We start from the raw sequence: 15,712 nt of genomic DNA, 5'->3' as shown, positions 1-15,712 counted from the left end.
TTATCTCCTCTACTCCACCCTCTATTTCATGGGTCAGCGAACTAGTCTGCAGGCCAAATGTGGCCTGTTGCCTGCTTCTGTAAATAAACTTTTATTGGAATACAGCCACATACATTCATTTATATACTTCTATGGCCACCTCCACACTACCACGGCAGAGTTTAATAGTTGTTACAGAGACTGTATGGACTGTAAAGCCTAAATATTTACTATTTAGCTCTTTATAGGAAAAATTTGACAACCCCTGCTTACGATGCTTGTTTCCTTACGTTCTTACGATTTACAATCATTGATGATGAATTCATTTTCTAATATTAATCTAAGGGAAATATCTAGACTTTATTACAGTCAAGCTTTGCTTTTGATTTTGCTTCTGCCAGTGGCTTGAGGGTCCTCAAGAGTCTAGACTGTACCACCCATTGCCACTGCCGTCCAGTCGATTCCGAATCATAGAGACCCTATAGGACAGAGCAGAACTACCCCACAGAGTGTCCCAGAAGTGCCTGGTGGATGTGAACTGGCAATCTCTTGGTTAGCAGCCGTAGCCCTTAACTACGCCACCAGGGTTTCCAAACAGAGGAATCCAATCTAACTGTTAGACATGGTACCCTAAAAGCTGCTACCAACATCACACACTATCTTAACCCCAGTTCATGATGTTTTCCTTGCCTTTATTTATTTTTTTTTTGAAGAAGCGGGGCCTTGGAGACTACCCCTACCTCTTTACAAAACCATCAATGCTGCAAAGACTTGTTCTAACCAGGATCTAGGTGTCCTGCATGGCAAGTGTTCATAGCACCTAGTCTTCCAGAATTCGGAACATGGAAGTTTGAAGTTTATTTTTGAATCATAAAATTAGGAAGATTATCACATAAATAATTCTCATCTACGTGTGTATGTGTGAGAAGGTAAGGGTGGGGGATGTTATTCTATCACAATAAAAACAGATAAACTCAGACATATTTCATTCGTTCAATATTTAAGTGCTTAAGTGCGCCAGATACTGTACCCTAAGGAAGCAGGAAAAACCCTGACCAACCCAAAGTAGAACTCCTTGCCATTACTCTGGTTATCCTTTGATGGACTTACTGCCATCTGCACTTCCTCAATTAAACTAAAGCCTCTAACAGAAGTGATCTAGCCTGCTAAATCAGCAATGTATCTTCAGTATCAGACAGAGATAGGTACTTAATAAATATTTTTTTTAAATAAATGATTAAGATAGTCATATTCTCAGGGAACTCATATTAGTAGGGCAGAAGCTGATTTTTCCTACCTTGTAGATGTTATTCCTTAGCTTAAACAGGGCAACAGAACAATCTGACAGTGAAAATAGTGGAGAAAATGAGGAGCTAGATATATAACTAGATAATTTATCCTGTAGCCATGGATTTGCCAAGGACATACCCTTCCTGTGTCCACATAAAACAAAAGATCTTTGAAAATCTTGTTTTTTAAGGGCTTTTGGTTTTACAATTCATATTTGGCTCAGGTTCACATTCTGAAGCTCTTTCTAAAAACTGGTTACATTGTATTAATTATGTAATGCTGAGTAACAAATTACCCTAAAATTTTATCACTTTAAGTAATAATGACTATTATTGCACATAGTTTCTGTGGGTCGGGAACTTGAATGGGCTCGAGAATCTGCTTACAAGGGGGCTCATACACATGGCTGGCAAACTGGTGCTGGCTGCTGAGAGGAGTCCTCAGTTCCTCTCCATCTGGGCCTCTCTACAGGGCTTCTTGAGTGTCTTCACAATGGTCACCTGTTTTCCCCAGCGTGAGTAATCTAAGAGATCAAGGCAAAAGCTGAAATACCTTTTATGACCTAATATTGGGAGCCACAAACTGTCACTTCTGCCATATTCTAATGGTCACACAGACCATCCCTGATTCAGTAGGGGAGGGGACTACACAAAAGCGTGAAACACCAGAAGGCAGGAATTACCGGGGACACCACTTTGGAAGCTGGCTACCATACACGTAAATCTGAGCATAATAGAATTTTAGAAATGAAATAAGTGCACAAGGTTACACAACTTGAAGTGACAATTCAAAGAATAACCAGGTTCTCTGATTCCTAATTCTCAATATAAAAAGATAATTGTTTATTGTGAATCACTTTGGACATAATGCCCAGTGTTTAAATGGTAGCCATTTGACTTCTCTCTGGAGTGTTTAAAGTAGTTTTGTCAGTCTCAAAATTGAAACACAAAGTAAAATTCTGTATACGTTCCAACACTGGATTTTAGCCACACTACTCTTACACTCTTCCCATGGGTATAGAGGGTTTTTCCTGTGTAATTTAAGAAATAGCAGGGCTGATAGGGAGAAGTTTACCTCAGATGTCAGTGGTTTAAACGTATCCAGTGCTGGTGGCATAGAGAAAAGAAAGCCAAAAATACCATGCATCTCTGCAGAGCCAATTAAATAACTTCCGTAATTTAGAATGGCATTCAAGTGATCTGAACACATAACTGAAAGTTAATTGAGGCACAAATGATGACTTAAATCCACAAAGTCTGAAAGGATGCATTAGAGGACTACATGAGCAATAGCTCTGGGCACAATCCAACTAGTTTCATTACAAGGACTAAAAGCTCACCAAGATTTGAAACGTGAAGTGAAGGAATTTCCCTTGTAAACTGGAGTTGAATTTTTACTGGAAAAATACAGGTTATTTTATTTGGGTGAGCTGTGGGATTTACTTAATGCTGTGGATGGCTGCAACCACTTACTGTAATATGGAAGCTGAAGCAATGAAAATCTTCAAAGACAGAAGAAATACCTATTCAAATAAATTAATTCCCTACCCTTACCCCGCAAACAGCAGAAGGGGTAGGTAAAAAAAACACGAAGGTATAAGAAGAAAATGTCAGAACTTTGAGCAAAGGCAGAAATTAGCCTCATAAATTGGAAGAGGGGCAATGACCTCGACAACGGCAAAATTCATTTTGGTGTGGAAGACTGTTGGACCCTTATCGCAGTGGAAGTGGGGGATGCTCAAACAGTGTGGATTCTTTACACGTTTTTTATGTTTCTTACTTAATACGTGTTTATTGAATGAGAAGAAAAGCTTCACATCTAATAAAGTGAAAAAATTAATTTTGAGAACTTCTAACTTTTCTCAAGTTATCAGAGTATATAAAACTACCTAACTTTTGAGAAGACAGAAAGCTTTGAACCACATATATCAAAACAATGAAGGGATCTGCTTTTCTAAAAATCACAAATATAAGAAAAGAGAAGATAACCCTTATTGGTTGTTAATAAAACGAAAAATAAAGTTAAAAAACAACTCAGTTCTGATTTAAAAGACTGCAGAGATCAAAATAATAAATCCTTAAGTTGAATGGGAAAACTTTTAAAATCTTAGGCAAATAAAACAAGATTTATCGGTTAATATATGCTACGAAGATTCTTTAAATAAAACCGTAAGAGCTATTAAAAAGAAATGACGATTTCTTAAAACTAGAAATATAACGCTAAACATGAAAACTTAAAAACAGCACTAGAAGCAGCAAAGAAATGACTTAAAAACTGTTTAATCAAAACCAAAACACAGATAAAAACAGGACAAATGTGATATACCTAGAAAAAGAAATCATGATGATTATATTAATAAGAGTTCCAGAAGAAATACCAAAGATAAACAAGATTCAAAGTTTCTTTCTTAGTTTACTTAGTTCCAAAAAAAGATTTAAAGGGGGATTCAAAAAACCAGTTGCCACCAAGCTGACTCCAACTCATGACAGCCTCATGTGTGTTAAAACTAGAGCTGTACTCCATAGGGTTTTCAAGGTGGGTTTAAGGAAGTTTATATTGAAAGATAAGGGAAGTTTTTAAAGGTTACATTCCAATAGCACTTAGACAAAAACAATGATCCCACCAGAGACCCTGCATCACTGGCAACACAAAAAAGGGGGCGGGAGCACTGCCAGATAAGTTTAACATTAAAATATTAATGGGTCAAATTCATTCATTAAAAAAAATTGGGTAGCAACAAGAGGAAATTAACTTAGATGGACTTTCTATACCATCATTCATAATAACTCCACAGTGACTCTAGAGGACAGAGCAGAACTGCCCCATAGGGTTTCCAAGGAGCAGCTGATGGATTTGAACCACAACCTTTTGGTTAGCAGCGATATCACTTAACCACTGCACCACCAGGGCTTCAACAAGTCGGTATGTTAACATACAACTCTTGAAAATACCAAGGAAGTGATTGGTATCACAATATAACTACTTTCAAAAAAGGATAATAAAGCATATTCAGAAAAAAATGGGAGGACTACCCTGGATGGGAGAGGTCAGAGTACTAAGCTATAGGCAGAAAATTGGAGAAACGGAAGGAATGCTCTGAAGTCCAAGTATGAGTTGGACTTGATCTCCTAGCCAAGTGCATTTTCAAACTGGTTTGAGGAACAGGGTTCCACAAAAGTTAGTTCAGGGACTGTTGGGGGAAAAAGTGTGGATGCATCTGAGTGTGTGCATGTTTGTGTGGTTCAATATTACTGCATGCTTTATATATTGGGATTCTACAGGAATAATCAAATGAAATCTGAATGCAGAATAAGTTTTTTATTAATTTGATCAAAAATCAAGTTTGTCTGCAAAGAAATATTCTTAATATTTGGCTGTTGGCAGTGGGAGCTACTGAAACAATACAGATGAATAAGTCTATTTTCAAGCTGCTCATTAATTGCACTTTGTGGTTCAGAGTTTTTATAAATGACCTCTCAAATTCCTACAATAACTTTTCCATTATGACTAAACCTTTCATCCTTTAAAAGTACCCTAGAGTATCAGACTCAAGGTCATATTTTGGCTCTCGTGGGCTTGCTCTGATTTTCTTCAGTTTCAGCTTGAACTTGCATATGAGCAATTGATGGTCTGTTCCACAGTTGGCCCCTGGCCTTTTTCTGACTGATGATATTGAGCTTTTCCATCGTCTATTTCCACAGATGTAGTCCTTTGATTTCCGTGTGTTCCATCTGGGGAGGTCCATGTGTATAGTCACCGTTTACGTTGGTGAAAGAAGGTATTCGCAATCAAGAAGTCATTGCTCTTGCAAAATTCTATCATTCGATCTCCGGCATTGTTTCTATCACCAAGGCCATATTTTCCAACTACTGATCCTTCTTTGTTTCTAACCTTCCCATTCCAATCGCCAGTAATTATCAGTGCATCTTGATTGCATGTTTGATCTATTTCAGACTGCAGCAGCTGATAAAAATCTTCTATTTCTTCATCTTTGGCCCTAGCGGCTGGTGCGTAAATTTGAATAACAGTCGTATTAACTGGTCTTCCTTATAGGCGTATGGATATTATCCTATCACTGACAGCATTGTACTTCAGGATAGATCTTGAAACATTCTTTTTGACGATGAATGCAACACCATTCCTCTTCAAGGTGTCACTCCCAGCATAGTAGACTACGTGATTGTCTGATTCAAAATGGCCAATACCATTCCATTTCAGCTCCCTAATGCCTAGGATATCGATGTTTATGCGTTCCATTTCACTTTTGACGATTTCCAGTTTTCCTAGATTCATACTTTGTACATTCCAGGTTCCGATTATTAATGGATGTTTGCAGCTGTTTCTTCTCTGCTCTGAAGGTACTGGCAAAAAACAAGGCTCCAGGAATTGATGGAATATCAATTGAGATGTTTGAAACAAACAGATGCAGCACTGGAGGTGCTCACTCATCTGTGCCAAGAAATATAGAAGACAGCTTCCTGGCCAACTGACTGGAAGAGATCCATATTTATGCCTATTCCCAAGAAAGGTGATCCAACGGAATGTGGAAATTATAGATCAATATCATTAATATCACATGCAAGCAAAATTTTGCTGACGATCATTCAAAAGCGGCTGCAGCAGTATATTGACAGGGAACTGCCAGAAATTCAAGCTGGTTTCAGAAGAGGACATGGAACCAGGGATATCATTGCTGATGTCAGATGGATCCTGGCTGAAAGCAGAGAATACCAGAGGATGTCTACCTGTGTTTTATTGATTATGCAAAGGCATTAGACTGTGTGCATCAAGACAAACTATGGATAACACTGAGAAGAATGGGAATTCCAGAACACTTAATTGTGCTCATGAGGAACCTTTACATAGATCAAGAGGCAGTTGTTTGGACAGAATAAGGGGATACTGATTGGTTTAAAGTCAGGGAAGGTGTCCGTCAGGGCTGTATTCTTTCACCATACCTATTTAATCTGTATGCTGAACAAATAATCCGAGAAGCTGGACTATATGAAGAAGAACGGGGCATCAGGATTGGAGGAAGGTTCATTAACAACCTGCGTTATGCAGATGACACAGCCTTGCTTGCTGAAAGGGAAGAGGACTTGAAGCACTTCTTAATGAAGATCAAAGACCACAGCCTTCAATATGGATTGCACCTCAACATAAAGAAAACAAAAATCCTCACAACTGGACCAATGAGGAACATCATGATAAATGGAGAAAAGATTGAAGTTGTCAAGGATTTCATTTTACTTGGATCCGCAATCAACAGCCATGGAAGCAGCAGTCAAGAAATCAAAAGACGCATTGCGCTGGGCAAATCTGCTGCCAAGGACCTCTTCAAAGTGTTGAAGAGCAAAGATGTCACCCTGAAGACTAAGGTGCGCCTGACCCAAGCCATGGTATTTCAATCACAACGTATGCATGTGAAAGCTGGACGATGAATAAGGAAGACCGAGGAAGAGTTGATGCCTTTGAATTGTGGTGCTGGCGAAGAATATTGGATATACCATGGACTGCCAAAAGAATGAACAAATCTGTCTTGGAAGAAATGCAGCCAGAATGCTCCTTAGAAGCAAGGATGGTGAGACTGCGTCTTACATACTTTGGACATGTTGTCAGGAGGGATCAGTCCCCGGAGAAGAACATCATGCTTGGCAGAGTACAGGGTCAGCAGAAAAGAGAAAGACCCTCAACAAGGTGGACTGACACAGTGGCTGCAACAATGAGCTCAAGCATAACAACGATTGTAAGGATGGCGAAGGACAGGGCAGTGTTTCGTTCTGTTGTGCATAGGGTCACTATGAGTCAGAACCAACTCGACAGCACCTAACAACGACAGAGTATCATGACCCTCACAAATATTTCTTCTGCTTCCTGTTCCCTCTTCCATATTGTAATCTGCCTTCAAGGACCTTATCCCATCTACCATTCATATCACAAATTTTTTATGTGTCTTGTCAGAAACCACACTCAACTTTTCAAGCCTTCCAGATCCCAGGCTCCTCCTTAAAAGCCAGATCAGCTTGCAGTGCTGCCCTCTTCTTTGTCATGAGACCTAAAATCTCAGTCTACTTTTTTTCCTTTTACGAAACTCCTCCTCCATTTCATGCCTTGAAAATAGGTGAGGAACACAGGCATATTCACTCTAGAATGCTCCTCCACCGTAGCTTTTTATACAAGTAAACAGATTCTATTCATTTAAGGTGCTGATTATTAAACTTGTTCTGGATACAGCACACCTCAAGAAAACTATCTTTTATGATTAACCATTCCCCCCAGAACAGTAATTCCTGATTTGAGGGTGGGACAGTAAAATTTTCAGTGTCAAATATTCATCACTGGGTTGTCACGTTTTTGTTGGGTTACCAGTTTTGTCATTAAGCAGGTTTTTTGTTTGCTGATTTTTAAAGGTAAATACCAAAACACCCCCAAAATTTAATGACAGCTCATTCAATTGATATCCAACTAAAATCCAGAGTCCAAGTACTAAGTCAGAAGATTAAATCAAAGGCAACTACAAATTTTATCATCAATTGTAAATGCATTTTTTGATCAAAGATTCTATAGAAGGAGCCTAATAAAAAGGGTGAAAATGCAGGACAGATTTTCAAATTCTCATGGAAACCAGACTTTCTGAAGCCATGGAGGCTGGATGAACCCCTGAAGGCATTGCCCTGAGATAATCTTTAAACCTTAAACCAAAAATGTCCCCAGAAGTCTTCTTAAAACCAACTAGTAGTTTAGCTTAACCAGTAAAGAATGCCTGTCTTGAGCACTATGCTCTTTCAAGATGTACCTATATGGGATCAAATTGACAACAGCAACTCGAAAGGTTAGGGGGCAGTGAATTTATGTTAATGCCAAAAAAACAACTCAGAAAAGGAGGGTGAGAACGGTTGCACAGCTTGAAGAATGCAATCAATGTCACAGAAATTGCTGGTGTATGTTCTGCTGTGTATATTCTCAATATTAACAAAAACTAAACTATAAAAAAAAATTGTATTTTTAAATTACTTCGAGGTTGTCCAGTACCATATTAACTTTCTATCACTTCTAATCAAAATTAGGCAGCTAAGAATCAGAAGGGTCCCTGGGTGATGTAAATGGTTAAGCACTCGATTACTGGCTGTTCAAACCCACCCAGAGGTGCCTCAGAAGTGTGGCTTGGCAATTTGCTTCTAAAAGGTCATAGCCTTGACAACTCCATGGAGTGCAGTTCTACTCTGCACACACTTTGGGGTCGTCATGAGTTGGAATCGAGTCCACAGCAACTAACAACACGAATCAGAAAGCCTGTGTTCTAGTCACAACCCTGCAGTTACTTGTATACTCTGGAGTAAGTCATTTGGATTAAGTTATTTTATCAATAAAACGAATGGCTAGGACTAGACAACCTTCAAAGGTTTCCTCTATCTTTAAAGCACATGATTCTATTGCAAGATTTAACTTCTGAAACAAATTTATTCACCTTTATATTATTCAAACAAATTCACTAAATGCCTAGTGTGTGCTGGATGCTACTACTACAATGTCTGAGGCCATCTACTCACTACATGACTTAATAAAATTTTATTTCCTTCTGAATATATTCTCCTCAATTAAATCATAAAAGATAATTTTAACTGTATACAATTTATGAGGGTTTCATTTCAAAGTGTTTGAAGTTTCATTTCATTACATACCAATATAATAAAAATCATTTTGGCAGATAAATAAATCTTTATATGGAGGTTCAGTACAGTCTAATCTAACATAATTGAAAACAATTTAAATGTCCAACAACGGGAGCATAGTTAAATAAATTATAATATGTGATAAACTATTACGGAACTACTAAAATCAACTTTCAAAGAGTATCACTAAATTATATAGGAAAAAGCACATGATATAACATTAAAAAAACAAAGCAGAATACAAAACTGAGTATGATCCCAATTGTTAGACACATATACACAAGTCAAAATTCACCAAAATGTTAGCTGTTTTTATCTCTGGGCTATGAGAATAGTAAGAGAAATAATTACATGTACTAAAAAACAGGTCCCATGCAAATGCCCAATCCAGTGAAGAAGTATCATATAAATTAGGTAAAACCAAATACTCAATTCTGAAACAATATGGTTAACCGAGGTATACATTTATAACAATAATGCCATATAGCTGAGAAAAAAGTATAAATCCGGCCACCATCCTAACACCTGGCAATGAATTATACGCTTAGAAAGCCTACTACTTGTCTGTAACCAAGACAAACTGCATGACCAAAAAACAACAACAAAAAAACCCCATGGTATAAAAATCCATTGCCATTGAGTCAATTCTGACTCATAGGCACCCTTCAGGACAGAGCAGAACTGCCCCATAAAGTTTACAAGGAGCGCCTGGTGGATGTGAACTGCTGATCTTTTGGTTAGCAGCCGTAGCACTTAACCACTACGCCACCAGGGTGTCCAAACCCATGGTATACAGAGAATCAAAATTTCAACGCTTCAAGGGAATACTTTTCTAGAAATCAGAATACATAAAAACGAGCATGGCTTTTATATTTTCTTCACTCATCACTACTTACATCCAAAAGCTGTATCGATGTATTAACGGCTAAAACCTAGATTTTTTAAATTACATGTGACTTTTCATTAAATGGAGACATGAAAATTAAAAACAAAAAAAATCAATCTGTTATTTTTAAGCATTAGCATTTTAAGCCTAACCCAACAAACCCAGTTATAGTAATTAATGATGAAATTTCTAAGAAAATAGTAAGATGTGCACAAAGACACATTTGAACAATGGCTTTCATTACAGCATTAGTTTCAGTGAATTACCAGAAACTGACAAAACGTGGAACAAGAGAAGATTAGTTAAAAAACAGGGTGTGAAAACCACTGTGTAGCCACTAGAAATCATAAACTAGAACACTGATTTTTAACTTTCTTTAGATCACACAACATTTTCAGAGTTTGATAAAAGCTATGAGCCCTCTCCCAGGATTACAAACATTGGGTACATACCCCAAAATCTTTGAATACAATGACAGGAGGTTTACAAATAATTGATGCCTAGCTCTGGTGGTGCAGTGGTTAAGAGCTCAGGTGTTAACCACAAGGTCAGTAGTTCGAATCCACCAACTGCTCCCTGGAAACCCTATGGGACAGTTCTACTGGGTCCTATAGGGTTGCTGTGAATCAGAACTGACTCAATGGCAATGGGTATTACCCTAATTTAAGGGTAAAAGAACTTAATATCATGGAAGCACGATGTTCACATTATTATTGTTAAATGAAAAAAAAAGCAGGGGATGTGTCAGTAGATGCCAAGAAGTGCAAAAAATATGTATTTTTGTCTATGCACAAGAAAAAGACAGAGACAAATTATTAAGAAAAGTTATCTTTGGAGAGTAGAATTACAAAAAATTTTTATATTCTTCTTTGTGGTTTTCTATACCCTCCATATTTTCGACAACAAAGCTAGTTGTATAAAGAAAAATGAAATTTTAAGGGTTATAATTTATTTTATATGAAAAAAATTGTTACTAGCTGAAAAGCAAAGTAGGTTCAAAAAATGACTGTATTTAAAAGTTTTAAAATAATATATAATAAGTAAATAATAAATCACTGATAACAGGGTACTTGTAGATGACTGGGGTCATCCTGTAAATCTGTAAGATATAGAAACGCCAGAGTAGATATTTCCTATTTCATGTAATGTCACAGGCTTTAAAGCAATCACAGGCAGTAACTCAAGTTTTCCATTCTGAACACAAAACCGTTATTTTGCTTTTGTACCTCAGGATAATTTCAAAGCGTCTATAATACGCTCTTAAAGAAACAAAGAAAGTTAGAACAAAAAACTTACATTTTCTATTGTGTTTTAACAGAGCTTGTTTCAAATCTATTGTTGCCCTTCCCAACAAAGCATCTGCTTTTAAAGTGTGATGACTCCAGACTCGAAACTCCAACGTAGACTGTGGGGTCACACGTCTGTAAGATAAAATTACACGGAAAACACAGGAGTACACTAGCCGTTACTCTGAGTGAGAATTTCTACTAAATAACTTACTTCAATAATTTTTAGAGAGACAGGAATTCGATTTACTGGAGGAAAAAAAAATTGTACGTAAATATATATTTACTTTCATGAACATTTGGACTTTAATAACTAGGTAAAAATTTTTGTAATAAGCAAACTAAAACACAAGCAGTACATCAAGAGTCTTTTTGAGACTTCACAATAACATTATTTCTATCTGAACAAATTTCTATAGATTTAAGACAACTGATGAATTAGTTATAATACTTCTGCTATATGTGGGTTTATACCATTTACTTCAAAATGACAAAATTAAGGATGACTGAATTTCTGCCATACTTATTTCTACACCAAGACAGTAAGAGAGGATTTGGCTAAGTAACTTGTTTATAAAGGAAAAGGCAAGGATTCATAAAAACATATTCCGAGATGCATACCCCCTTTCGAAGACTGAATTCATTCTACAAGGTACTTACACGGTTAGCTGTTCGTCCCATTTTGGATTAGAAGAGCTACTGGATTTTGCTGTTTTCTTAGTTTCTCCATCTACGGCTACTTCTGTATATATTGCCGTTCCAAACCAGTTCTTTTTTCTTTTTAGTTTGGCACTAGAAACTAACAGAAACAGGATAATCACCAGTACTTGTACGTAGCCAAAAAGTAACATAATGTACAAAAAAAAAAGCAATAAAAATGGAACTGTGTCTTGTGTAACTCAAAGATTTTTCATTGGTAGGATGAAGAAACAATACAAAAGGCCTACTGATAATGCCTGAGAACTATCTGAATTTTTTTGGTAATAGTTTTATTTAGGTATAGTTCATATACCATATACCAGACAATTCACTTTTTAAATCATATAACACAATGGTTTTTAATATATTCACAGAGCTGGGCAACTATTAATCACAATCAATTTTAAAATGTTTTCACCATTCCAAAATAGAAACCCTTATCACTTAACAGTCAAGCCCTATTTATCCCCAGACCTAGGAAATCACACTAATCTACTTTGTCTTTATAGATCTGTCCATGCTGGACATTTCTAATAAAAGGAATTATAAAACATGTCATCTTTGTGACCAGCTTCTTTCACTTAGCATAATGATTTCGAGGTTCAACTGTGTTTTAGCATGTGTAAGTACTTCATTCCTTTTCATTGCCAAACAATATTCTGTTGTGTGGATATACCACACTTTATTTATCCATTCATCTGTTGATGAACATTTGCGTTGTTTCCACTTTTGGGCTATTACACGTAAGGCTGCTATGAACATTCATGTGTAAGTTTTTATGCAGACACGTGTTTTCACTTCTTCCGGGGGGGGTATGCCTAGGGGTGTAACTGGTGGGTCATATAGTAACTCTCTGTTGAGAAACTGTCAGACGATTTTCCTAAGTGGGTGGATTTCACATTCCCACCAGCAGTGTATAAGGGTTATCATTTCTCCACATCCTCACCAACCATTTGAATTTCATGCTGAACTGAATCGAGGATCGAGAGAAAAGTAAATGTCTTCAAATTCAACACATTTATTAACAGCCCTGCCACGTAGTAATCATAACTTACCTTTCTGAAACTACATTACTTTGGTACTTTTTTTTAATGCTGTATGTAGAAACTTGGTTTCTAAACAATATTGAAGTGTTTGCTTTTTCAAATAAATATACTGGCATATATTAAAATGCAAACTAATGAGAGTAGACTTATACCAATATACATATGTGATAATGGTGGCATTTCAAATCAACAAGAACAATGGATTATTCCGTGACGGGGAAAAATTTGAAAAGAAAAAAGTTAGATTCATAATTCACATCATTCCTACAAAAGTAAGATCCATGTGACTTAAAAATTTCAATTTAAACGAAGAAACTAAGATACCGGTAGACACAATAGCTAAAAAATGATAAATCTATAGAGTAAATCATTAGTCTTTCAACCTCAAGTCTTATCCCTTTCTATATCTTGCACACTGTCCTGGCGGTGCAACGGTTAAGGACTCGGTTGCTAACCAAGAGTTTGGCAGTTTGAACCCACCCAGCAGGTCCATGGGAGAAAAACCTGGCCATCTGTTCCCGAAAAGATTACATCCTAGAAAACTTTATGGCACAATTCTACTCTGTCACATGGGGTCACTATGAGTTGAAATCAACTCAAAAGCACTCAACAACAACCTGTAGAAAGTCTGAAGTCTAAATATCATGTATGATATTAGGCTTACGTGCATTCTACACTACAATATATTACCATATTCCGGTAGGTAGTTTTCTGTTTGATTTTTTCCTTCATAGTTCTCCTGCTTTCCATGAACAATGTTCTTATTCTCTTTTGCTACTGCTAATCAGCTATGGGTCAAGAACAGACATGGTAATACATTAGGATTTTTCCTAATTTGGCATAAGGCAGAGTACCTCGTTCACAGGCCATAAACTGTTAGAAAGCAATAGTAGTGGGGCCTTATAATCATGGTACTATTTGATTATTTAAAAAAAATAAAAATCAATACAGAGGTCACTGTTACTAATAAAAAGAGTAACAACTTGGAGTCCTGAGACTTTGGTTGGTGTCCTACTAACAACAGAAGGCACTTAATGCCTGTGAATCTGTTTCCTCATTGGCAAAACAAGAACGATAACATTCATTCCATAATGTATTTGTGAGATCAATAAGATCATGAATTTTAAGGTGCTCTGTATTCTTAAATTCGAATAACAAAATGAAAGGGGAAAAAAAAAGCCAGGCATCCAAACAGGGTACCATTTAGCATGGAGCCAAGTTCTGTATTTTCCAAGAGCATCACTGTATTTCAAAGGAGAAAAATTGATGCTCAAAATGATAAATACGTGGTGGCATTATCTCGGCTATTTAGACTCCCTTGTTTATATTATCTATTTTCCAGTTGGTTCTCTAGACTTCTGGTGATTCTACGAGCCCTTCAATAAGTTCCTTTTTGGCTCAAATTGGCCAGATCAGGTTTTTGTTACTTTAACTAAGAGCCTTATATGATACCAAGGCAAAAATGTGGTCCTAAGGCCCTAAGCCTCTTATGTAGAGCAAAAGCAGAAATAGTAGGAATTATATCATTGGCTCTTAAGTACACATCAGTCATCTGGGATATTGCTTCAAAATATACATCCCCATGGTTCACAGGAAAAGAAATACAAATATCTCTTAAATGTGACTCAGTCCCACTCCCAGTCAGAGAAATGCTAGTTAAAATGACACTAAGATACTACTTCTCATTTACCCAATTGTCAAAAATCCAAAGCTTCAAAACACATTTTGGTGAAACTGTCAGGAAATACATACTCTCATATACAGCTGGTGGAAATGCAAAACGTTACAAACCCTACGCAGAGGAATTTGATGATAATTAGCGAAATTACATGTGTTTACTCTTTGACCCAGCAATTCCCTTCAAGGATTTTATTCTAAGGATAGGTGAGCAAAAATTTGCATGAAGCTACTGCAGCACTGTTTCTAATAGCAGAAGAGCAGAACCCTGACTGATGGCCATCAAGGGCAGACTGGTTGAATTAACGTAGGCACAACCATCCAAAGGAGCTCTGGTACTGCAGTCAACCGTTAAGCGCTCAGCGGTAACAGAAAGGCCAGCTGTTCAAATTCACTGGCACTCTATGGGAGAAAAGAACTGGCCATCTGCTCCCATAAAGATTGTTTATGTTGTGCGCTGTTGAGTCAATTCTGATTCATAACTACCCTACATGACAGAATAAAACTGCCCCACAGGGCTTCCCAGGCTATAATGTTTACGGGAGCATACTGCCAGGTCTTTTCTCCCACGGAGCAATTGATGGGTTTGAACCCCAACCTCTCGGTTAGCAGCTCAGCGCTTAACTACTGCACCACCAGGGCTCCTTCGCCCTAAAAATTATAGCCTAGGAAATCCTCTGGGTCAGTTCTACTCTGTCACATGGGGTCACTATGAGTCAGAACTGACTCGACAGCAAACAATAACATAACAATTCAATAGAGTCCCATGGAGCAAAGTCCAGGACACTACTGCTAAGTAAAAAAAAAGCAAGGGGTAGGAAAGTACATAAAATTTGGGGAGATGGTGGGAGAGATGTAAATGCATGAGTTGTACATATTTGTTTATATTTTCAAAGAGAAACAATGAAAGAATAAACCAAAACTAATAAAAAATGTTTACCTCATAAGGCAGGGAAGAAGGCGGGATGGGATGGGGTAGCAAGACCTTTTGTACCTTGATTTATAGTTTTGACTCTTGAACCATAGAAATGTTTTATATGGTTACAGAACAAAAACAAATAACTGAAAAACAATGAACGCGATTATCAACTTGGTGGAATAGCCAAATGGCAAATTATTTTAAAACATGGTACTCTGAACATATATCCTAAGAGGAAAAAATTCACAGAGAAATTT

The 15,712-nt window shown here is 37.1% G+C and overlaps 1 protein-coding gene across 10 annotated transcripts in view; it reads right to left on the bottom strand.

Moving 5' to 3' along the window:
- Positions 1-15,712, bottom strand: part of WWP1 (WW domain containing E3 ubiquitin protein ligase 1) — a 119,377-nt gene that overhangs the window by 64,829 nt on the left and 38,836 nt on the right. For all 10 annotated transcript variants that reach the window (XM_010588383.3, XM_064267882.1, XM_064267884.1 and 7 more), the window contains 2 exons: positions 11,775-11,913; positions 11,125-11,249 (listed from right to left, as the gene is read on the bottom strand). In XM_010588383.3, coding sequence (XP_010586685.2) covers positions 11,125-11,249; positions 11,775-11,913 — 264 coding nt within the window. The remainder of the gene's footprint in view (positions 1-11,124; positions 11,250-11,774; positions 11,914-15,712) is intronic.

Source organism: Loxodonta africana, chromosome 14 (genome assembly GCF_030014295.1).
Source record: "Loxodonta africana isolate mLoxAfr1 chromosome 14, mLoxAfr1.hap2, whole genome shotgun sequence".
Taxonomy (NCBI): Eukaryota; Metazoa; Chordata; class Mammalia; order Proboscidea; family Elephantidae; genus Loxodonta; species Loxodonta africana.
The sequence above is the reverse complement of the archived record's forward strand: the minus strand, read 5'-3'. Positions and strand labels throughout refer to the sequence as shown.